This window comes from Aulonocara sp. 'chitande type north' Nkhata Bay, linkage group LG20 (genome assembly GCF_057382095.1).
Source record: "Aulonocara sp. 'chitande type north' Nkhata Bay isolate Kocher_YH1m ecotype deep benthic linkage group LG20, A_spYH_male_GT1.1, whole genome shotgun sequence".
Lineage (NCBI taxonomy): Eukaryota > Metazoa > Chordata > Actinopteri > Cichliformes > Cichlidae > Aulonocara > Aulonocara sp. 'chitande type north' Nkhata Bay.
In genome coordinates this window covers 12849655-12874956 of record NC_141363.1, presented here as the reverse complement: position 1 = coordinate 12874956, position 25302 = coordinate 12849655, and the positions used below count along the sequence as shown (strand labels likewise).

General features: G+C 41.0%; 1 protein-coding gene and 1 long non-coding RNA gene across 4 annotated transcripts in view; one reads left to right on the top strand and one right to left on the bottom strand.

Moving 5' to 3' along the window:
- The window catches only part of LOC147305280 (uncharacterized), a 63294-nt gene extending 46259 nt beyond the window's left edge, over positions 1 to 17035 (bottom strand). Inside the window, exons 1-5 of one of the 2 annotated variants that reach the window (XM_086278277.1) lie at positions 16827 to 17035; positions 14080 to 14295; positions 13447 to 13698; positions 6233 to 6282; positions 5359 to 6193 (exon numbers count right to left, since the gene is read on the bottom strand). In XM_086278277.1, the coding sequence (XP_086134403.1) occupies positions 5359 to 6193; positions 6233 to 6282; positions 13447 to 13698; positions 14080 to 14295; positions 16827 to 16989 (1516 nt within the window). In that variant the 5' untranslated portion in view covers positions 16990 to 17035. Of the gene's footprint in view, positions 1 to 5358; positions 6283 to 13446; positions 13699 to 14079; positions 14296 to 16826 lie in introns of both variants that reach the window. The other variant, XM_086278276.1, reaches the window with a different exon arrangement.
- A 2720-nt stretch (positions 17036 to 19755) lies between these two features.
- On the top strand, positions 19756 to 25170 carry LOC147305279 (uncharacterized). 2 transcript variants are annotated; one of them, XR_015126618.1, is made up of 5 exons: positions 19756 to 19888; positions 21512 to 21663; positions 21825 to 21901; positions 22379 to 22639; positions 24963 to 25170. It is a non-coding gene; the product is annotated as an uncharacterized LOC147305279 (long non-coding RNA). The 2 variants fall into 2 exon arrangements; XR_015126617.1 differs by lacking the exon at positions 24963 to 25170 and having other exon boundaries at positions 22379 to 24858.
- The last annotated feature ends 132 nt before the right edge of the window (positions 25171 to 25302 follow it).

Genomic DNA, 25302 nt, shown 5'->3' with positions numbered 1-25302 from the left:
ACAATTCCTTGTTGTTTTTTGGGCCGGATTGACTCGGTGCAATCCTTTTAGACTCAGAACTTCTCAGTGTTCCCTATAAGTGAATTTCTCCCAAGCCAATTACAATCATGGAGAAGCACACTTTGCAACTGTTTTTGTAAGAATATTTTATAGCGCTTTAAATTTCAATCTTTCAGGCCTTGTTTAAAGAGCTGATTGTTAAATCATGAACTCACAAAATATCAACATATCACCATATCACCACCGGTGGATCACACCTCTCAGATTTTCTTATCTCAGTGCACTGTAACAAAAACGAAAACAGACATAACCAACAAAATACTACTAAAATAACACAAACTAGGGCCCGTTGCAGACATGTCCAAGCATAAAACTATCCCTCTCTCGCTTACGAGAAAGAACACAAGCCAAAGCTCACTGATAAAATCAAGCTAGCGCTAAACAAAACCAAACAATCAACCAGAAATTCACAGGAACATTTTGCTTCCTGCCGGGACAATATTGTGTGGGAATGAGAACCTCAGGTGCCGTAACACCTTTTGTTCCTCCTTGAATTAAAACTCAATCACAGAAAATGCCGTACTCCGACCTAAACTTACACTATTAATTCATCATTTTCACTCTGTGCCACTGTTCCTCATCAGGGCTGTGTGAAGCACAGCAAAGAATTCAGTCAAGGCCTTGAGCCATAAACAGACATCACGCACAGACATTGTTTTCATAACCAAACTTTTTTAGACCTTATTCCTAAAATCTACATAAATGCCCTCTGGGTGACATATAACACATTCTAAGTATTTAATGGTAATCAATGGCTCCTCATAAAAATTATGCATTGGGATGTTTGTGTGCAGCATTTTGCATATCAGCATAAGCAAAGCATTCTTCATTGCATCAGCGTGTATGTGTGTGTGCGTGTGGATCACTCTTCATTGCACAAGCGTGTGCATGTGTATGTGTGTGCATCACTTCTCAGTGAATCAGCATTCCCGTGTGTGTGTGTGTGTGTGTGTGTGTGTGTGTGTGTGTGTGTGTGTATGTATATGTGTGTGTGTGTCATTTCTCACTCACTCAACGAGTGCACGTGTTCATGTGTGTATTTCACTTCATTCTGAATCTGTGTGTTTGGAGACGTGTGTGTGTGTGTGTGTGTGTGTGTTCATCACTTTCCTGTTCTGGTGTTCTGGGTAAACCACGGCCTGAAGCATGCCCTGGGGTCCTGCCCCCCTCCTTTTCAGTTTGTTTGCGACCATTGCTGCTGCTGCTGCTCAAAATTCAGTCCGTCCTGGTTCTGACCCCAATTGGGGCAGTCCTTTCTCCAGTGTCGATGTTCACCGCAGGTGAAACCTGCATCTTCTTCTGTGTTTTTGTCCATTCTGAGGTGCCTTCTGTCCTCAGTTACTCCTCTTGTCTCGGTCACGCCCTTTTTCGCCACCCGATCATCCGTGTTGGTCCATCACTGTCCTGCACAGTGTGAATGCAAAGTTATCAAGGTCAGCATTCTTTCGCTCGGCCTTACTTTTCATTCGGGCTTGGCGGGCGTCTCGTCACAGCTCTGTCAGCTGACGCAGTCTGGGAATTTTCCCCCGTGTAGTGAAACGGGCCTTAGGTTTAGTGCTCTCCGTCTCGGCTGCATGAGATCACATTCCTGCAGGTCTGTTGACATTCTCAGGTCGTTGTTGTGGGTCCAGCTGTTGCAGCATTTGGTCAGTGTCACGTATGGGGGAGAGCAGGAGTCCAGTCAGCCTCGGCTTTCAGGGCCGGCAAAGCAGCCTGTAATTAAATATATATAGAAAAAACAAAAACAAAACAAAACAAAAACAAACAAAAACAAACGAACAGGAAAATGATGTTGTGTTGGCTGTGTTATTCAGAGGGGAGACAATGGGGCCAGGCCCTGTGTCAGCCTTCTTTCCCCCTTTTTTTTGTTTTTTGTCTCCCGATATAATCAACTCCTAACCCACCAAGTTGACAGGACAACATGCTCCTGTTAAAATTCTTAAGATCATGTTTAAAAGCCCAAAAAAGGAACTTTCTTTCATTCAGTAATCACTTTTATTAATCAATCAACAGAAAACATGTCACAATTTGAATCTTTTAACCACTAAATTTGTTGTGTCTTGCCTGGTTGGTTAGACCAGTGTTCCTTTTTTTTTTTTTTTTTTTTAGTTAAATTGTTGTCCTGCAACCCAGAGGGTTTCTTTGTCAGTAATGTATAGACTTCATCATTTAAGTATGTTAATTTTTCTTTAACCTTGCTGGAAAATCTTCACGTGTTCATGAGTGTAAGCTGTTTCTTCATTGCGTGTATGTGCATTTGTATAAAAGCAGGTTAATTTTATCTTTTCTCAAACTAGGCGTTACCTTAAAAGGAGCCTTTCTCTCAGATTTCTCTGCTTGTGTGTTTTTGTTTCACCTTTTTGTTGTGATGCTCCGGACGCCTTCCCAACCTCCACAAGTCCGTTGGCCCCAATTTTATGTGTTAAAACTTCTCTTAATTTCTCCTCTAATTCTCTCCTCGCTGCTGTCTTTTTCACAGCTGCTGATTCGTGCTGGGTGTGGTTCCCATTACCTATAATTTTGCTTCGACCGCTGTGCTTGTGGGGGCAGTTGGTCCAGGTCCGCAGCTTCCTGTATTAACACACTAAGAGATTTATTTAATTTCATTTTCATCACATGTTAAACAGATAAGCAGGCAACCCGCCTACCTTGACAGCGTAAACTGTACGTCAGTCTCCCAACACATTCCTCTCTGTACTCCTCCATAATTCTCCACTGCACCTCTTACTATCTCTCCTTTTTATTTTTATTACACCACAGAGTAATACACCCAATTATGCCCGTCTATCTCTATGTGGCTCCAAATTCCCTCTTTATTTTAATTTCACACTCGTCAGGGGACAGGCACACAACAATTTCAACCACTGAAACGAGGAATTCAACCTTTTTATATTTCTTTACTAATCTAGACTCAACCTTTGTTCGCAAAATGTGTCTTGTTCTAGTCCGGAATAAATGTGAACCCGTGATTACACGGCCGTTCCAGTGTTATTTCCGTAGCTATGCGGGGGCCCTCACCTCCCCAAGTCACCACCTCGGCACCCGGACGCCGCCGGTCCTGGCCGCGCGTCCACGAACAGGAGGGTCGCCACTCCTAGGGCAAAATTATTTCCACAGGTACACTAGGCATCAACCTTTGATCCTAAAATGTGTCTTTGCTCTAATGTCCTCCTAATCAAACACATCAACCGTCACTGTCACTGTGTTCACACTTCACACACAGAAACACACTCAGCGCGCGCCTCACACATAGCCAGAGCGCGCCTTACACACACAGCGCGTTACACCATCAGTGAGACACACAGAGCGTTCCTCATCAGTGGAAGATTACACAGAAACTTCTGAGCTCAACTGTTAGATCTTCTTAAAGCACACTGCACCATAGACCAAAATACCCCTTTCTCTGCGCTTATGACCGCCACAACGGGGCAAAGTCGCATCATAAAAGTGATGCTTGCATCCCCGAAGTTATACCTGACATCATAAACCAGGTTTTGCTCTATGTACTTAAAATTTTACTTTGTATTATGACCGCAGCCCTTAAAACTCGACTGACGCCACAAACCACCGTCAAAACCTCTATCCAATGTACTAAAACTAGCACCAACCACTACTGCACTTCACGGCCGCACCACCGGAACACGCCGTATCATAAACCAAACCTACGGACGTGTTTCGCTCTCGCGTTGCCAGCGTTCAACTGCACCGTGAAGCCAGCATCTGCTTTTCCTTAAATCAACTTCTATTTCATTTCTGCACATTTATCTAATGAACTAATATGTGAATATGTTCTGTTAACTCAAAAGTATAATGAGAACTAAACTACATACAGCTCACACACTCTATATTAAAGGGTATAATGTGATCTACAGCAGTATTCTAATTCAACTACTTTGATTACATATATAAGGTAACATATAATAACAGAATAATCTAATATTGAACAATCTGTCTTCACGTCACTGATGGTGGTATAGAAAAGTCTTAGACATGCTCTTGGCAGACAGGGGAGGTGTGTGTTCAGTGTTTGCTATTATTTGCTCCACTTTTGTTCTGAAACACACAACTTCAGGAGACATTGATGGAGTACCGTTGAGGACCTGGAAAGTGAGGACAAGAATCAAGGAAGTTAGCATGATTATCCACTTGAATGCGTTGAATCTTTCTGACCAGTTGATCACCAAAAGGCAGATCACACGAAGCCCTGTTTAACAGCTCGTTTGGAAGTACTGTTAGTTTTTCAAAGAGCAGCAGGATTGTGGGGTCGCAAATTTTAAAGGCTTTGCAGAATTTCTATAGGCTGGAAAGATGTTGATTCAGGCTTTTGGAACACAATTGAAACCAAAACACAAAATCTACAGGAGATGAGTGAAGTGTGATGCCAACAGTTTTATTGAACATACAAGATTAACAAAGATTTAGAAGAAAGAAAAGCCCACTAGGGTGTTCGCCATAAGTACATGCAGGCCAAACACCAATCAAGATAAATAAAGATGAAGACTCCCGGGACTCTTCTGAGGTCCTTTTACAAAACAACAGCTGGGTATCAACAGGTGTTCACATAACAGTAGTGCAAGCTATGTTAAAAATATGAATAATAAATGACCTAAGTATATGGGTCACAAACAATACGAGAACTTGAATCAACCGCCTAACATTGTCATTCCCTAAAATATTCCCTTTCCATCTACAAAGCACTTCCCATTAATGTCAATCTAGTGTATAAATTCATTAAAAACAAAAACAAAATCCCAACAGGAGTTCTGGCAGTGTGCAAGTTAGCGAACAGTGTACAGTTAGTAAACTGTCTCATGCTTTAAACACCTTCAAACTGTGAACTTCAGAGAAAAAACTGATTTCAATAAAGGCTACCGCATGTACACGGGTAGTTTTTTTAAACTGATATTTCCAAGTGTGATTCTGAGAAATAGTTCTTTTATGTCAAGACCCAAAAATATCTCAAGCACTGTTGAGGCCATGCCAAAGAAAATGAAGAAACTTCAGTAAAGACAAAGCCCATAAACAATAAAAAATGATGTCAGAAAATGTGATAAAGGTGCAAACATTTCATGTTGCGAGACAAACACTTTTTCTTGTCCATGTGTGAAAAAAGAAACTGAGCTTCTGAAAACCTTTTCAAAATGAAGTTTTTTTTTCCGAATGCTCATTTTTAAATGATCCAAACACTGTTTATGTGATCTGCCATCACCATTTTCTAAGAATGAAACTTAGCATGTAGGATGGTTTCCGAAATGCATTTTCAACTGTACTAAAGTAATACAGAATGTGGCTTCTCACCTGTGTGAATTCGCATGTGCATATTCAAGTGACTCTTCCTAGTAAATCTTTTCCCACAGGTGCTACAGCAATGTGGCTTCTCACCTGTGTGAATTCGCATGTGTATATTCAAGTGACTCTTCCTAGTAAATCTTTTCCCACAGGTGCTACAGCAATGTGGCTTCTCGCCTGTGTGAATTCGCATGTGCATATTCAAATTAGATTTTACATGAAATCTTTTCCCACAACTACTACAGCAATGTGGCTTCTCGCCTGTGTGAATTCGCATGTGCATATTCAAATGACCCTTCACAGTAAATCTTTTCCCACAACTACTACAGCAATGTGGCTTCTCGCCTGTGTGAATTCGCATGTGTCTCTTCAAGTGACTCTTCCTAGTAAATCTTTTCCCACAGGTGCTACAGCAATGTGGCTTATCACCTGTGTGAATTTGCATGTGCATATTCAAGTGACTCTTCCTAGTAAATCTTTTCCCACAACTACTACAGCAATGTGGCTTCTCGCCTGTGTGAATTCGCATGTGTTTAGTTAAGTCTGACTTCCAAATAAATCTTTTCCCACAGGTTCTACATAACTTAGCTGTCTTGGAATTTTGAACTGACAAGCCTGATACGATTTGCTCCGACTTATTTCTGTGTGAGTTACCATCCTTGCTTTCATCCTCATCTGTGTCAGAAGAGTTGTGAGAAAGGCACTGGTCACAGCATGGTTCTGATTCACTGTGGTCACTTTTTTCACGAGATGGAAAATTTGCAGTCTCCTGCATTAGTACAAGCGGTTTTTCCTCTTCAGTGGTACTGAGTTCCTCCTGTTCCCCTTTAATCTGTGAAGGATCCTCCTGGCCTAAACTGGAGTTCTTCTCCTGGTTACAGACCTGCTGATTTGTGAGCCCCTCCACATCCTTACAGTCATGTTGTGGAAAATCTGAAGGGACAGATCAAAAAGCATACATTTTTTGCCTTAACCATTAGCAAATCTCCACATGGTAAGCATGTTGCTTAGATATACCAATGAAAATCATGTTGTGGGGAGAAACAGTTTTGCTGACTCAGTGAAAACCATTTTGGCTGCTCATTTACAAACTCTACAAATAATATAAACAGACCATCTACGATGAGAAAATAAAGACGATATATAATCAAACAAAACAAAGTCGTATCCCTGAAAATTTTTAATCAAAGTGCACAAAACATTTAAAAGTTTATTTAAAATTAGTTAAAAACTTTACAGGACACTCACTGCAGTATTTTTTTGTTTATTTTTTAGATTAACCATTCATTACCTGAAAGTTGGGGAGAATGGCAGGTAGAACCTTCACCTTTCAGGTCCCTCTTCTGTGAAAACAGCTGCCAATTTGGATTCGGAAGACAGATACCCTCTCTACTTTTAAGATTAGGCTTAGGTCAGTACTGTTGGGGCAGTTAGCATTCTCTTAAAGTCTCTTTGTATGTTTTCCTGTCTGGTGGCCTCTTGTTGGTTTACATTATGGTTAACACTAGAAATACTGACTTTTTTCTTGGTGCAAGTCCCTACCACTAGATTTACTAACCCCGTGCAAATTTGCGTAAATTCCCTGAACCTAACACCTACTAGCACCCCCAATATATATATATTAGGGGTGCAACGATACACAAAATTCACGGTTCGGTTCGGTTCGATACTTTGGTGTCACGGTTCGATATTTTTTCGATACAAAAAAAATGTTCATGCCTTTTTAATTTGTCATTTATTAAAATTATAAATATATATTTTAACTCAAAAGTACAGTTTTTAAATTTAACCCTAACCCTTGTGCGCGTTTTTTATTTTGACAGCGAATGCGCACCTGTGGACCACTTATGTGCAGCCCTGGTTATATAGCTCGTCATATTGCAGCCACAGAAATTATTTTGTCCATGAAACCATAAAGCTGCACTTTCTTTTTGCCTTATAGTCTGATTTGTCATAACTTCTCCGTTTTGTGGTAAGCTTTTATTTGGCTGTCACTTCTTCACCCTGACCTGTCTTATTTGGCTCAGCAGAACTGAAATGCTTTTACACGCGCACTCACATAAGCTCAGCGATTCTCTGCGCGATCAACCTCTCACATGTTTAAGCTGCGGGAGATTTCACTTGTCATGTTTGCATAGTAAGCTAACGATTAATAAGACGATGTCAGAGGAATTGGTGAGGAATCACTCATCTTTGGAAAAGAGAGTTTATTACAGAGAAATGGCTCTTTCCAAAATAAAAGCTATACTATCCGCTTCTTCTGGGCTATATTCTCAGCAGCATAAGGAGAATCATGTGCTAACAGCTGTCTAAATGACTCGGCTAAAGTTAGTAGCATGCTTGTTGTTTTTGTCTTTGCACTAGGATGATGTCGGTGTAAATGTGCAGTCATATTCGTTGTGTTCCCACTAGTGCTTTCAGGTTAATCTCGTTCAAATGACCTTAACGCCACAACACGGCAAATCTCCGTTAACGAGCTACCGCCGATCGCTCCGTGCATGGGGCTAGACGGCCAACACGTTAACGAGCTAACTGCGCTAACACACTAGTTCACACCCATGTAATTGAGCATTGCGTGGCACATCCAACATACTGTTTTACTTTAGTCCATGACTCGCTTACCTTCAGGGTCATACGTCACATGAAAACCAAAATAATTCCAAACGCCAGATCTGAATGAGGGTCAATTTGCCTGTTGCAAGGAGAGCTTAACTTCTGTCTCGCTAGCTTGCCCTGTGCTCTTCCTTCTGACTATGCTGTCTGTGTGGAGCGCTCAGTGGATCTGCGCTCGACAGTGCAGCCTAGGCGGAGTAGTCGAACGCAGATCCACTGAGCGCTCAACACAGACAGCATAGTCAGAATGAAGAGCGCAGGGCAAGCTAGCAAGACAGAAGTTAAGCTCTCCTTGCAACATGAACCTCCCCCACCCTCATTCAGATCTGGCGTTTGGAATTATTTTGGTTTTCATGTGACGTATGACCCTGAAGGTAAGCAAGGCAAGGCAAGGCAAGGCAAATTTATTTGTATAGCACAATTCAACAACAAGGTGATTCAAAGTGCTTTACAGAGACATTAGAAACAAAAACAAATAAAAAGCATGATTTAAAATTGATTAAAACAAGCAAACAAACTAACTAACTAAACACACACATTTCACACCTGTTCGCGCGATCTGAACCCTTATCGTAAGGGGAGCTACCAGTCCTTCTGTGGACGAGCTACTTTCTATTTTAAATTCCCTGAATTTAAAGTACTCTCTAGACCCAGTCTAGACCCAGTTGGGGAGCTACCCAGAGCTCTAATCCCACACCTGTTCGCGCGATCTGAACCCTTATCGTAAGGGGAGCTACCAGTCCTTCTGTGGACGAGCTACTTTCTGTTTTAAATTCCCCGAATTTAAAATACTCTCTAGACCCAGTCTAGACCCAGCTGGGGAGCTACCCAGAGCTCTAATCCCACTTAACAAACAAACAAACAAACAAAACAGTATATAAAATCAAAACAGATAAAATCAGAACAGTAGATAAAATCAGTAGTTAATGTAAGTTTTGAAATTTAAGCTTAACTAATTAACAAACAAACAAGACAGATAAAATCAGAAATAGATAAGATCAGTAGTTAGTGTAAGTTTTGAAATTTAAGCTTAAAAGTGTGGATTTGGTGCTTTATTCAAATGCAGCTGAGAACAGGTGAGTCTTCAACCTGGATTTAAATAAACTGAGTGTTTCAGCTGATCTGAGGCTTTCTGGGAGTTTGTTCCAGATATAAGGAGCATAAAAGCTGAATGCAGCTTCTCCGTGTCTGGTTCTGACTCTGAGAACTGATAAAAGACCGGATCCAGATGACCTGAGGGATCTGGAAGGTTCATACTGGGTTAGGAGGTCACTGATGTATTTTGGTCCTAAACCATTCAGAGCTTTATAGGCCAGCATCAGAACTTTAAAGTCTATCCTCTGACGGACAGGCAGCCAGTGTAAAGACCTCAGAGCTGGACTGATGTGGTCCACTTTTTTGGTCTTAGTGAGGACTCGAGCAGCAGAGTTCTGAATGAGCTGTAGTTGTCTGACTGATTTTTTAGGTAGACCTGTAAAGATGCTGTTACAGTAATCAAGCCTACTAAAAATGAATGCATGGACTAGTTTTTCCAGGTCCTGTTGAGACATCAGATCTTTTATCCTTGAAATATTCTTGAGGTGATAGTAAGCTGATTTTGTTATTGTCTTAATGTGTTTTTCTAAGTTTAGGTCTGCATCCATCACTACACCCAAATTTCTCGCCTGGTCTGTGGTTTTTAGATGTATAGATTGAAGTTCTCTGGTGACCTGTAATCGTTTTTCTTTGGCGCCAAAGACTATTACTTCAGTTTTGTTTTTGTTTAGTTGGAGAAAATTGTGGCACAACCAGTCATTAATTTCCTCAATGCATTTACCAAGAGCCTGTACAGGGCCTCGGTCTCCTGGTGACATTGTGATATATATTTGTGTGTCATCTGCATAGCTGTGGTAGTTTATTTTGTTGTTCTTTATAATCTGTGCCAGTGGGAGCATGTAAATGTTAAACAGAGGGGGTCCCAAGATGGAACCTTGGGGAACTCCACATGTGATACTTGTCTGCTCGGATGTGAAGTTACCTATTGATACAAAGTATTTCCTGTTTTCTACGTATGTTTTGAACCAGTTTAGTACAGTTCCTGAGAGACCTGCCCAGTTCTCCAGTCGTTTGAGTAATATGTTGTAGTCAACTGTATCAAATGCTGCACTGAGATCCAGCAAAACTAGGACTGACATTTTTCCACTGTCTGTGTTCAGACATATGTCATTAAACACTTTTGTCAGAGCGGTTTCAGTGCTGTGGTTCTGTCTAAAACCTGACTGGAAGGCATCGTAGCAGTTATTCTGTTTTAAGAAGTAATTGAGCTGTTGAGAAACTGCTTTTTCAATGATCTTACTTAAAAATGGGAGATTTGAGATCGGCCTGTAGTTTTTCATTTGTGTCTTGTCAAGATTGTCCTTTTTCAGTATAGGTTTGATTACAGCAGTTTTTAGTGGTTCTGGAAACACACCTGACATTAAGGAAAAGTTGACGATCTGTAACAGGTCTGACTCTAAAGTCTTTGAGACCTTTTTGAAAAAACTTGTTGGCAGGACATCTAAACAGCAAGAGGAGGAGTTCAGTTGACCTAAGATGTCCTCCAGGTCTTTGCTGTTAATCGGGTGAAACTCTTTGATGGTGTTTAAACAGTTTTTCGGTGGACACAGTACATATCCTGGATCTGCTGTTGGTGTACCAACTGCTTGTCTAATCTTTTGGATTTTGTCTGTGAAGAATTTGGCAAAGTCATTGCAGGCCATGGTTGAATGAAGTTCAGCTGCCACTGACACAGGAGGGTTTGTTAGCCTGTCAACTGTAGAAAATAAGACCCAAGCATTATGGCTGTTTTTAGTGATGATGTCAGAGAAGTAGGACCTTCTTGCACTCCTCAGTTGTAAATTATAATTGTGAAGTTTCTCTTTATAGATGTCATAATGAACCTGGAGGTTTGTTTTTCTCCATCTGCGCTCAGCTTTCCTACACTCTCTTTTTTCATTTTTCACTAGTGTGGAGTTTCTCCATGGAGACTTTTTCCTTCCAGAGATAACCTTCACCTTAATGGGGGCAATAGTATCCATTACATTTAACATTTTTGCATTGAAGCTATTGACGAGCTCATTGACTGAACCTTTGGACAGGTCAGGTGTTAATGGGAAGACCTGGTTAAAGATCTCACTACTGTCTTCAGTTATACACCGTTTTGTGATCACTGCTGTTGATATATTTGTGTGGGCTGAGATTTTACTTTCAAAGAAAACACAGTAATGATCAGATAAGCCCACATCAGACACAGTAATGTTTGAAATGCTCAGGCTCTTGGAGATCAGTAGGTCAAGAGTGTGTCCTCTATTATGTGTGGCCTCTGTTACATGCTGAGTCAGCCCAAAGTTGCCCAGAGTGTTACTCAGGTCTTTAGTCCCTTTGTCCTGAGGGTTGTCCACATGGATGTTAAAATCCCCAACAATAATTACACAGTCGAAATCAACACAGATCACAGACAGCAGCTCACTGAGGTCATTAAAAAAGTCTGTGCAGTATTTGGGAGGCCTGTAAACATTAAGAAACACAACTTTGGACGGGGCCTTCAGCTGTAAAGCCACATATTCAAAAGACTGAAAACTTCCAGGAGATAGCTGCTTACATTGAAATGATTCATTAAATAAGACAGCAACCCCTCCTCCTCTCCTGCTCACCCTGGCCTCACTGATAAAACTGTAGTTAGGAGGGGTCGTCTCGATGAGAACAGCTCCACTAAGCGAGTCATGGACTAAAGTAAAACAGTATGTTGGATGTGCCATGCAATGCTCAATTACATGGGTGGGAACTAGTGTGTTAGCGCAGTTAGCTCGTTAACGTGTTGGCCGTCTAGCCCCATGCACGGGGCGATCGGTGGTAGCTCGTTAACGGAGATTTGCCGTGTTGTGGCGTTAAGGTCATTTCAACGAGATTAACCTGAAAGCACTAGTGGGAACACAACGAATATGACTGCACATTTACGCCGACATCATCCTAGTGCAAAGACAAAAACAACAAGCATGCTACTAACTATAGCCGAGTCATTTAGACAGCTGTTAGCACATGATTCTCCTTATGGGGACCTGATATGTTTAATATGCTGCTGAGAATATAGCCCAGAAGAAGCGGATAGTATAGCTTTTATTTTGGAAAGAGACATTTCTCTGTAATAAACTCTCTTTTCCAAAGATGAGTGATTCCTCAATCAGATACAGGGCTCGCAAAATCGCTAGCCCGACGTCCTGGGGCTAGCAATTTTTTCAGTCGGGCTACCAAAATCTATCTCTTCCCTGCCCGTCGGGCTATTGTAGGAAGGAAAAATATATGTCAATGCTTTTGCATTCTTTCAGAAATGTAGCTGGGTAATTATGTCATTGGCATCGGTGAGCCACTGTCAATATGTGACATATTGAAATCCCGTTTGAATTTGCGCTTGTTTTTTTGCTTTCACTTTGCAATCGTGCGAACTGTGTATAGAGAGCGACAGCACTGATCTATGAGTGATGATAATTTGCGCACCAATTCCTCTGACATCGTCTTATTAATCGTTAGCTTACTATGCAAACGTGACAAGTGAAATCTCCCGCAGCTTAATCGCGCAGAGAATCGCTGAGCTTATGTGAGTGCGCGTGTAAAAGCAGCAGGATATATATATTTTAGTTCTGCTGAGCCAAATAAGACAGGTCAGGGTGAAGAAGTGACAGCCAAAGAAAAGCTTACCACAAAACGGAGAAGTTATGACAAATCAGACTATAAGGCAAAAAGAAAGTGCAGCTTTATGGTTTCATGGACAAAATAATTTCTGTGGCTGCAATATGACAAGCTAAATAACCAGGGCTGCACATAAGTGGTCCGCAGGTGCGCATTCGCTGTCAAAATAAAAAACACGCACAAGGGTTAGGGTTAAATTTAAAAACTGTACTTTTGAGTTAAAATATATATTTATAATTTTAATAAATGACAAATTAAAAAGGCATGAACATTTTTTTTATATCGAAAAAATATCGAACCGTGACACCAAAGTATCGAACCGAACCGTGAATTTTGTGTATCGTTGCACCCCTAACATATATATATATATATATATATATGTTATTAAATTTGATATTCACTGTAAGTGTGCCTGCAGGTGCAGGGGCGCAGCACAGGCGAAGGAGTGACGACTGCAATTTGGAGGGACAAACAAAGTGACCATATGAATGACAAATATGAATATGGAGGAATAAATAACAAGCTGACGTTTCAACTCATTGTAGGGTGTCTTCCTCTCTCTTGTACTCAATTATTTTCAACATAAGACAGTCCTGACAGGGGCGACACTGGGAGGGCTAGACATTTTGGCTCTTAGAATATTACGTCAGTTTCCTTATTGCAGTCGGTCTTTAAATTCTTCATGTGCCTCTATAAAGTATATTGGAGGTCTGATTAGGACCCAACATGAGTTAGATTTCTTAATACAAAACTGAATCTATCTATTAAAGTTTTGCATACCTATTCTGTGCAACTTTACTTCAGGGTTCCACATGATGCCCAGCTCCTGCCCGGTCCAGATGATGATGCCTTTGGTTTCCTGCTTCAGTGCAAGCTGCTCTCCTTCCTGATTGGTGGAGATTTCCTCCTGTTCCTCTTTAGTCTGTGGAGGATCTGTGTTCTGCTGGTCCAGACTGGAGTTCCTTTCCTGGCTACAGACCTGCGGGTCATCCAGATCCTCATTTTCCTTACAATCATGTTGCTGTGGGAGGTCTTGATGGACAGAACACACAAGAAAAAAGTCACACTGTGAGCAGGTCTCTCAGATATGTGAGCGATATTTAAATATTCTCTCTCATGCAGCGAACAGAGAAGAATTCTGTTTACATGCAGAAAGTCATCATTTATGAGGCGTACAGCTCACTACTCCAACTTGGTCCTTGTGGCCAATAATCCACAGTTTTCATTGTCTCAACATTTTTCTACATTCTGCTTACAGTTCTGGGCTAACATGACTTAAATCTGAAACAGAAAACATGTCTCCAGTGAGGCAGTATCCCAGGCGGTAATGCACGCCATGTGTCTTTGTGACATTTTGTTATAAGTCATATTCATTTCTATATTATGAAATCTGCTTATTACACTTTTACATACCAAATCTGGTCAGCCGTGATCCAGGTTTCCACAACAAATCCAGCTGTTCTCCGGTCCAGACATTAATCCCTTCATCCTCCTGCTTCAGTGCAAGCTGCTCTCCTTCCTGATTGGTGGAGATTTCCTCCTGTTCCTCTTTAGTCTGTAGAGGCTCTGGGTCCTCCTGGTTGAGACTGGAGCTCCTCTCATGGTCACAGAACTGCTGATCATCCAGACCTTCGTGTTCAACAAAAGGACACAAGAAAATAGTGACTAATGTGATGATAAGAAAGCTCAAGAAGGATGAAAACGGTCACCTATTGAGAATTTAGCTTGCGTTTTATGTTGCCACAGAAACATTCACTGATAGTCATTTGTTCACTGGATGATGTTGATAACCTTACAGCTGTCTGGGGTCTGATTTTTAGATGTGACTGCCAGTGATCATCACACACTGTGAATAAACAAACAAATGAACAGCAGCATGATCTGAATATGATCATGAAAGCTTAAAGTATTTTACGACGGCAGGTAAGATATGCTGTTAATGCTAATCTTTTAACATTTTACTAATAAATATGATGCAAATCTCATGGTCCACTACATTCCAAAGATGCTCTGTTGGGTTGAGAGCTGGTAACTCTGGAGACCCGAGTACAGAGAACTCAATGTCATTTTAAGGGAACTGCATATTTTCTCTTTTTTGGACTACTCTCTGTAAATCATGCAGATGTTTGTGCTGGAAATTTAAACAGATCAGCAGTTTCTGAAATACTCAGATCAGCCAATGTGGCACCAACACCCACACCATGATCAAAGTGATTTCAATCACCGTCACTGATCGCTATATGCTGAAATGCATGGACTGCTGCCATCTGATTGGCTGATTGAATTGGATTAAAGAGTAGTTGAACGGGTGTAGTTAACAAAGTGGCCGTAAGTATGTTTACATAGATGCAGTGTTAGGGAGTAACGGCATACATGTACCGGCGTTATGCATTTAAAATACAAAACATGAGTAACTGTATTCCGATATCCATCCATCCATTCGCTTATCCTTTTCAGGGTCGCGGGGGGCGCTGGAGCCTATCCCAGCTGTTATAGGGCGAAAGGTGGGGTACACCCTGGACAGGTCGCCAGTCTGTCGCAGGGCTAACACATAGGGACAGACAACCATTCACACTCACATTCACACCTAGTGGCAATTTGGATTATCCAATTAACCTATCCCCACAAGCTGCATGTCTTTGGACGGTGGGAGGAAGCCGGAGTACCCGGAGAGAACCCACGCAAACACGGTGAGAACATGCAAACTCCACACAGAAAGACCCCGGCCTGATGGTGGAATTGAACTCAGGACTTTCTTGCTGTGAGGCAACAGTGCTAACCACCGTGCCGCCGATAGTTACCGATAATTTGGTAATAATTAGAATACAGTTACTTCTAAATAAATGGATTACACGATGGTGTATATATGATATATATGATATATATCCCGATAATGATATATATGACAAAATAGTGCTTTTTCTGTAAATTCTGTGAATATTGGGCAACTTGACTTTCATGAAGTGTTTTCAGCTGGGTGTCGTGTACCTGGAGTCGAGTATTTTGACCAATGCACTATATATTTTTAGATATATGTTGTAACGGCCGCCATTTTCTTTCTGAGTATTTATTACACGTGGGGGAAAAGCCTGTTCTAACGTATGAGTCTAAGGTTTATTTTGAGCACCTGATGGCTCTTTTTTGCTTCTCATCTATAAACTCTCTCCACAAACTTTCACATGATTCATGCGTAGGTGGTCGAAGAGGTTTGTCGTGTTTGAGTCCGTGGTGGGAACCAGTCTGGGCATAATTTCCATAGTACAGTTTTCTGATCCGTGTCAGACTTTTCATAACCAAACCATGTCCATGCAACAGGGGGAGCCCCTCATTTAGGAATAACATCCTCAATTTGTTTTGACTGGTCCTTCTGTTTGGAGCTACCAGGTTCTGCCTCATCTTTATTGATTGTACAGCCCTAACGTAAGCCTACTACAACTACCTTGTATTAGTTTATGTAGCTATCTAGGTTATGTCTCACTTCAGAATCTTCGATGTACTATTGCTGTGTGACTCATTACTATTACTGAAGGCTGCATTACAACCTGCTACTTGCAAATAATTATGTGCAGTTCTGAAAGCAAACAGAAAGAAAACCTATTACTGATACAGAAATTGTGTTCTATACGAGATCGCTGCAAAAACTGCAGCCTTGCCTAATGTCCACCCTACTGTTACTCATTTTACATCACGATTTAAAAATTTACTTGAGATTGCTTTCAGAACTGCACATGATTGTTTGTAGCTAGCAGGATGTTAATGCTATGAATCAAGTCTAACAGTCTTTAGTCTATGAAATAACTTTAGCTAAAGCCAGCTAACAATGTTAGCTCGGTGGCTAGTAGCCTTCAGTTATAGCAATAATTCACACAGCAATAGTACATTCAAGTAGTTGTAACAAGCAAGTAATAAAGTAATAAAGTAATCCGGACCAAAGTATTCAGAATACGTTATTCACATTGAGTAACTTAATGGAATAGTTACAAACTCCATTTGGGCCATGTATTCTGTAATCTTTCGTGGAAAACATTTTAAAAGTAACCTTCTCAACACTGCACAGATATAACTTCATACACTTTACTGTGGTGTATTACTAGTTCAATGCATTTAGATCATGCCCACGTGAATCACACGATGATCCCGCAACCCTCACACCTCCACACCTGTATTGTGTGACTTTATCCCGGGTCTGATATCAAGCAGTCTTAGCTGACGGATCTCTTCCTCATACCGGACGATCGTTTTTTCAAACTCTGAGAAGATTTCTTCTGCAGCAGAAGTTAATCTCTCCTTGATAAACTCTCTAAGATTCTGAACTGAAGACATTATTGCAACAACAACCGACACGGCCAAACCAACATCTTCAAACTTAATTCAGGATCGCGATGGGATCTCTCAATGGCGCCATTGCTGCTATTCTTCTTCTACTGAATTTACGGTAGGCTGGAGGTATAAAAGGCGTAATACTGCCCTCGTCAGGTCTCCTGATTTCTCTAGTACAGACTCTGCTTTGTCTTTCTACAAAGAGTTGATGACATTAAATACAGATGTTTTAACAGTGCTTGAATGTTTTATTTTGTTTACTCTAGCCTCCAACTCAAACTTTGGTTGCTCCTATGCCCACGTCACTTCCTCCACCAATCAGAATGAGGGTCCGGGTTCAGGAAGACGTCTTCCTGATCCCAGTTCCACAAAGGTCGGTGAAAACTTTTAAGTTTGAGCAGTATATAAAAATAAATCCCAATCTGATTGGTATAGTGTTTTTTTTGTTGTTGTTGTTGTTGTTTTGTTTTTAATTTCTGTTTAATCGCCGGTCATTGCTCTGCATCCCAGTGAGGCCAACTCCTGCTCTGTGTCGTGGCTGTGTGAGCAGGCAGCTCAGCGTTACTACCAGAAATGTGGCCTCCTGCCTCGTCTCTCTCTGCAGAAAGAAGGCGCTCTGCTCTCCCCGCAGGACCAGCTACTGGCCGTCCTGCACACAAATGAAGAGGTGAGGTGACACTGAGGAGAGCCAGAAGTGACCATACTTGGACCACAGACAATTTAAAAGATGCTGAAGACTACCATGATTGGTTGATGAAGTCTGATCACGAGTGTTTAAGACAAATGTTGTCACTGTTGCTATCTTGGATTTTTTTTAAAAAAACCCACAGTGACAAGAGGATGGCTATGACTGTGAAACAGCTTGCATGTCAGCCAGTGAGCATACTCCTTTTCTTAGGCAAAGTATGGCCCAAATTCATAAAATAGACTTTCTCATAGACACAGAGGTCTTTTCATTAAATCACTGATAGAAGGAATGGAGGTTCTAGGTCCTTCCACAATGACTTCATCTTTCATTACCCAGATGAGGCGTGCAGGTTTTAGACTGTATGATTCTGGTAAGAAGGTGAAGGGCTGGTTATGTTAACAAGCTGCCTGAGAAACTACAATCTGAGAAACTGTAAAGATTAGAACCATTTCTATTACCAGACTGGATGCTGACTTGCTTTTGGAGCCAGCTTCCAGAAGACACTGAAGGAATCACAGTTTTTGGGATTGAATCCTTGGCTTCACTTTCCTGCACCAGTGCAGGATAACTGATGGGTTTGTATTGCAGGTTCTGGCTGAAGTTTGCTCGTGCACTCTCAGAAATAGAGGTATGAGAGAAGAACATTTTTGTACCTATAGGTACATTTTTTTAAAATGTTCCCTTAAAAGTACAATACTGGCCTTTAAAAGTCCAGAAATGCCCCTTTAAAGGTACAATTTAAAGTACAAATCTGTACCATTTTGACCTGTACTGCAGTGACAGTGGCAGAATGTGGTAATGGGTCAGCATGGGAAAATCTGGATGGGCCTGGTTAATTGTAAAATTCATATGAGATGTGAGTGTGCTCATAAAAGCTACATGTTATAATCAAATCTGTTGGTCCTCTCCTCTGTACGTAAATTATCCTATGATGCAAAGAATATCTGTAACCTACCTTTGTGTAAGTTATGTTAAATTATATTTTAAAAAAAAACACACAATGACATGCAGGCACAACCAAATGATGTTAAAAAAAACTGGTCCATTTCCATTTTATTAAATCAAATCAAATCACAAATCAAATCACTTTTTATTGTCACATCACATGTGCAGGCACACTGGCACAGCACATGCGAGTGAAATTCTTGTGTGCGAGCCCCACAAGCAACAGAGATGTGCAAACACAACAACACAAACGAGCAAAATACAAGAATGGCCAACCTGAAACTAATAAATATATGTACAATATATAATAGTGTATGCATTTCTGGATGTGTATACTAAATATTTTCCTACGTGTGTGTGTGTGTGTGTGTGTGTGTGTATACACATTTTTACAAATTAAATAGTAAAAAAATAAAATAAAATAATAATAATAATAATAATAATAATAATAAAATATATAAAATATACAGAGTTGAATATGTGCAAAACAAGTGGCATTTATATACAGTGTGGAGTGCATAATGTTGAAGTTCCAGTAGTGAAGCTGAGGTGTCTATGACGTGTTCAGCAGTCTGATGGCCTGATGGAAAAAGCTGTCTCTCAGTCTGCTGGTACGGGACCGGATGCTGCAGAACCAGTCTGAACAGTTTATGGCTGGGGTGACTGGAGTCCTTGATGATCCTCCCCGCTTTCCTCAGGCACCGCTTCCTGTAGATGTCTTGGAGGGAGGGAAGCTCACCTCCAATTATCCGTTCAGAGCACCGCACTACTCGCTGGAGTTCCAGTTATAATTTTTAATGTTTTAAATCTTGGTTGTAGCCTTCAAAAACGTGAAATCATATTACTGTTATGTTTGGCCATTTACTTTTTCGCTTTTACTACATCCTAGAATTGTTCATTAATTGGGAGGTTTTTATGGAATTTGCAACATCAAGTTAAACCGAGGTTCTTTGGAAGTTAAAATGTCAAGCAGATGTTTATGTTACGGTGACTACACTTTGTAAGTTACAAATATAGTTCGCCAAGACAGCATAACGGTTTCTAAACAACTGCGCATTAATACCACAATGTTGTATTTCCATGTATCAAGTTCGCAACGCGCATTAATCCCAAAGGCTGAAAAGCCAGCAGCGGTGAGTGCTCCGCCTCCGCGCTGACTAGCGTTGACGCAGAAAATGACTCTCAGGGGGTTATCAATGGAGGAGCTCCTTATAAAGTTGATGGAAGAAGGCATTGATGTGTCAGACGACGAGGCGCAAAGGTTTAGAGGTAAGTCGGGTGTGATTTTGTGTTGTTATAAAAATTACAACGTGTAATTTTACAGTAGAGTTAGCAAAAGTCCGAAGAGCTAGCTTTAACATGGGTGAATGCTAGCAGTTAGCTAAGTTTTAAACAAAGAAAGGTACAAATGTGGACTATTTAGACCAGGGGTGCTCAATACGTCGATCGCGATCGACCAGTCGATCGCAAAGGTAGTATTGGTAGATCGCATGGCATTAAAAAAATAGATGCCAGCCTATCATCCATCCCGTCACTTGATTGATACAGGGAAGCCAGTCAGTTGACATCAGATTTTTTCTGACGCTTAGGTCGCTGCGCATGCGCAAACAGCGGCGCGAAGTGTAGTAAAACTGACAAGCTAGTCAGCGAGTTAACTCCAATTTTTAGCTCTCGGTTTTTTCTCTTAAACCTGGCCGTCAGCTATGAGGTACCGTAAGGGACATTATTACTGAAACGCTCTCACACACACTACTGAAATTTTAGCTCTCACACACACTACTGAAACGCTCTCACACACACTACTGAAACGCTCTCACACACACTACTGAAACGCTCTCACACACACTACTGAAACGCTCTCACACACACTACTGAAACGCTCTCACACACACAACTGAAATTTTAGCTCTCACACACACAACTGAAATTTTAGCTCTCACACACACTACTGAAACGCTCTCACACACACCACTGAAACCAGAGGCATTTCTGCTGAACAGGAAGTTGTTTCCTGACAAGGAAACTGATGGAAAAAGTGGTATATTTCAAAACACTACAAGGATTTCTACTCAGCAACCTGCTAGTACAGCAGTCCCCAACCTTTTTTGCGCCACGTAAACAATATAAGAAATAAAAAAACGATAAATACCATGAAAACCATAAATAGAAATGTGTTCGAATTTTTGTGGAGGAATAAAACCCATTACATAGAAAGATCTCAGCTTGTGAAGGGATACAATAAAGGTGGTATCAAAACTCCAGAATTGGAATTTATGGTTGGCACCCTTAGAATTAAATGGTTAAAATCTTGTCTGGTTGACGATTCCACCAACAGTCTAAATTTTAGACTGTTGGTGGAATCGTCAACGTCTGTCTTCCCGCCGTATTCCAGTGCTTTATCAATAAATAGTCACTAACCTTGTACAACAATGTAAAAAAATCAATAATTTCTCAAAACATGCTTGTATGTAAATATAGCTATTAACAAAAACGTTTTCTAAGCAAAATTTATCGCATCTAACTTGTTTCCCGCTCAAAGGGATTTTAAACAATGGAAGGTACACATTTGCACCATTCCACCTACTTAGTGGGATTTGGGATTTTCAAATCTGAGAGCTGTAAGCTCTGCGCAGGGACACTGTCTGCAACCCAAGAATTGTTAAGATGATTGGGGAAACAGCTAATGATTTTTTTTTTGTCTCTAAATCTGATTATTATTATTATTTTCTGTACTAGCTGATTAATCAAGCTGTTTATTAGCTTTAGAATTTTTTGATCAAGGGTTAAAGTACTTTACATTTATCTCTAGTCTGTGTCTTTAAACATGTCAAAAGTTTAAATCCTCAATGTAAAATGTCATTCTTTTGTCTATTCTGCTCTTTTCATTTCCAGTTGTGTGATGAGGTTGATTTAATGCATCCCTGCCAAGACAACATCTGTCGCCGCTTTAGCAAAAACTTCACTGCTGTTCTTCAAATGACCAAGGATTTGCCACTGAAGAAGGTCTACATGGAGGGAGAATGCACTGGCTGAAGACATTACAGGTGCTAATTTGACCGCATACAAATAGTAAATTTTGTGACAATTCATTTGCTCTCTCTTCCAAAGATAATTGATGTACCATAGTGTCATGTGAAGAGCATGTTAATGGGAATTTGCATGCTATCAAAATCTAATGAAGTGCATTTGCATCTGTATGACCTAGGAATTGACTTCAAGGGGGCACTTCTCTTGCCATCCATCTTCAAGGAGAAGATAGAAGATTTCATCATCCTTGGAGAGGTAAATGCATGATGCAATGCATAGCCTTTGGCCACAAGTTTCATTCTCTGTGTTTTGTTGGCATGGAGCTGAATTCAGCTGCGGTTCAGCATCACAGCTAAGCTAATGTAGGGGAAACACTGCTGTTAATCCACAGTGCTGCTGTGCTCTTGGGTTTTGTCTGGTGTTTATATAGATAGATAAACCTTTATTGTCCCCTTAGGGAAATTCTTCTTCACAGGTACTGTCACTGTCAGGGGTGATTGCTTTTGCCCTTGAATATTATGTCAAACTTTAGCAGCTTATCAAACACTACCACAACAGTCATTGGTCAAGAAGCTTTTTGTTTGGAGTAGGGGCCATGTTTACAGGTTATCAGAATAGACAGTTTTGTTTTGCTGCAAATAAAGAAGGTAATTTGAGGAATCTGTTGAAAATCCACTTGGCACATATTGCTTAAACATACTGTATACTAATGTTTTTCTTCCTCTTCTGCAGAATACTCCCACGAGTCCATACCCAACCATTCGAATGAAGGATAAGAGTTGGACAACTGCCCTCTTAAGACAGTTTCGCTGTGTTGTGACAGTTGAAGGAGTGGATGTTTGCTCGTGCCGCTCGCTGGATGAGGCCTACATCTCAGCATTCTCCACCTTCTTCGTGTTCAACATGACCTACCCTGCATACTTCAAGAAAACACTTGTCTTTCTTCAGAACTGCATTGTCAACATAGGAGACCAGGGAGACAAACCCCTGCCAGTAAGTGTCACCAGGGTACTTAACCAACTCTATTAAATATGCCCCCACCCAAGTGTCACTACCTTAATCACTACCCAAGGCTGATTTTGATGTATGGTCCTCTTCGCCCTTTGTGGTGTATGGGATATGAAAGCAAGCATCAATATTTCAAAAATCTAGCGAGTAAATGCAAAAACTTTGTAAACATCACTGCAACTCTTAACAATCGTCATCAAATGAAACAGTGCTGGGAGTTTTCTTCAGATAAGTTGCTTGTTGACTTTGAACATTCACTCAGCACAAGTGTCAGTGTGCCATTTTCATCTCTGCCAGGTGACTTACAGAATGCTCTGGAAATGAACAAAAGTTTTACAGATGTGCATTTTCAGGATAAAGTGCTTCAGTGTGTGTCTGCTATATCTGTCAGCAGTAGGGCTGGGCGATATGACCCAAAATTCATATCTCGATATTTTTTAGCTGGATGGCGATATAAGATATATATCTCAATTTTTTTTTTTTTTTTTAAAGCCATAAGTTAAGAACAAAAAGAGATTTCTTAGTCACACTGTGTCCCAGATGTCACACGGGCACTTTTATTTACATACAGCGTAGATGTACATGAAAAAATTACTCAAAAATAAATTCTCAGCATTTATTAAATAATCATGGTCCATAAATAAAAGAAAACTATGTTCTTTTTGTGCATAACAAAAAGCTCACAATTGTGCAGTCAAAATGTAAACTAACAGACGCTGAGCATAATAACAAAGAGACAGATTTCACAGCTGCACCACGTCTCTGAACAGGTGCCATTTGTGGTCCTTATACACACACAGTACGGTAATATTACGTTGAAGCACAGTATGTATCACTCCGCGAGGCTCCTCCTCGGTAGCCGTAATCATCCGACAGTCCATCAAGCGGTGCAGCTCCGTAGCTTAGCAAAGTCATATTAAAACATTTTTTGACAGATTGCTGAGCGCTGTGTACCACATAAAATCGGTTCGCGGTCAGTAAGCACAACCAGAATTCATACATAGGGCGCACTGTCGAGTTTTGAGAAAATGAAAGGATTTTAGGCCGTGCAGCCCGGTTAGCGCGGTTAGCTCGCTAACACGTTGACGCCGTCCAGCCCCACGCACGGGGCGATCCGCGGTAACTCGCTAACGGAGATTTTCCGCTTTCATCTTGTCATTGCCTGCAGATGAAGCTATGGCGGAGGGGCAGTTGTGTTCAGTGAAGGAGAGGCGAGGCCGAGTAACGCAGCGTAGAGACAAAAGTGGACGAAAGAGAGGCAAACCTGCGGCTCCACAAGTATAATTATAACGTAACATAGACTATATCGATATAAACGATATTGTCGCATCTTATATCTCGCATGAAAATATATCGATATTTTTAAAAAACTCGATATATCGCCCAGCCCTAGTCAGCAGTGTCAAATATGAACTTGAGGATGTTTTTGTAGTTGGCCATACACACACTGAAGCCATACCTATATTCCTTAAAATCAAGTATATTTTGAATGTTGATACTTGTTGGGTATTGTGTGGGAAACTGTTACTTCCTTGCACTTATGAATGTCATTTCCATGCTTACCAAGTTCAGTTGACAATGACTGGATCCTGTTCAATCCAGGAAATGAATTAGACTTTCAAGCTCTAGACACGTATTTAGTAGATGATAGGCTGTTTGTGTCCTTGAGGTATTCTGTGTGACGTGATTGCAAGCACATTTTCCATTGTGTTCAGGTGTTTAATGTCTTTATGTGATTGTTTACTTTTTTTTTTTTTTTTAAATGAATGTATTTTTCTTGACATGTCCTATGGCAATATACGAAAGTAATCAAGGATGTATTCCTGTGGTTGTTTAAATGCTTTGATGTGATTCTATTATCGAGAATAAATGGTTAAATAACCAAATATTTTGGAATATTGGGGGTACATTTTTGTCTCTTTAGGTACGAAATAGGTTGTCGCTGGGGGGGTACCCTCATAGGTACCCTACTGTACCCTTTTCAAGGGAACATTTCTGTACTATAGTTTCAAGGTACATTTATGTCTTAGGAAAGTACATGATTGTACTTCAGATGGTACAACTTCATAAGGTACAAAAATGTCCTTCAAAAAGGAACACCCCCAGCGACAAGCATTTGTACCCTTTTTGGTACACTTTGGTACCCCTATTTCTGAGAGTGTGGGGATCTCCCTCCTCTCCCTGAGCGATACAAGAAGGCCTGTCAAAGTCTGGCAGTGGGTGAGCAACACAGAGGAAATGCATTATAAAACACACACAAGTGCATTTTTGTATTCTGTTATGAAGTGCCATCTCTTTCTACCTGTAGATGAGAACAAGCGTGTCTCCCGGCTATGAGGTTCGGGACCGGGGTTCCTCCGTGTCAGGACTCCAAGTGTCTCGGTTTGGCCGCCTCTTCCCTCGGCCCGCTCCTCCGTGCCCTAAAACTTCAGGCCAGCCTCACGGAGCTGCGAATTTCTGGAAACCGTATGTCTGACGACCTTCTCCCTGAGCTGATTGCCACAACGCTCACATGCCTCGTCTGCAGCTGCTGGACATTTCTGCCAACTGCATTACAGGGGACGGCCTGGAGAAGGCTGTAAATGCTGTAAAGGGACAGAGTGCACCTGCATTCCCGGTAAGGGCCTCAGCTAGCCAATAGTGGCAGC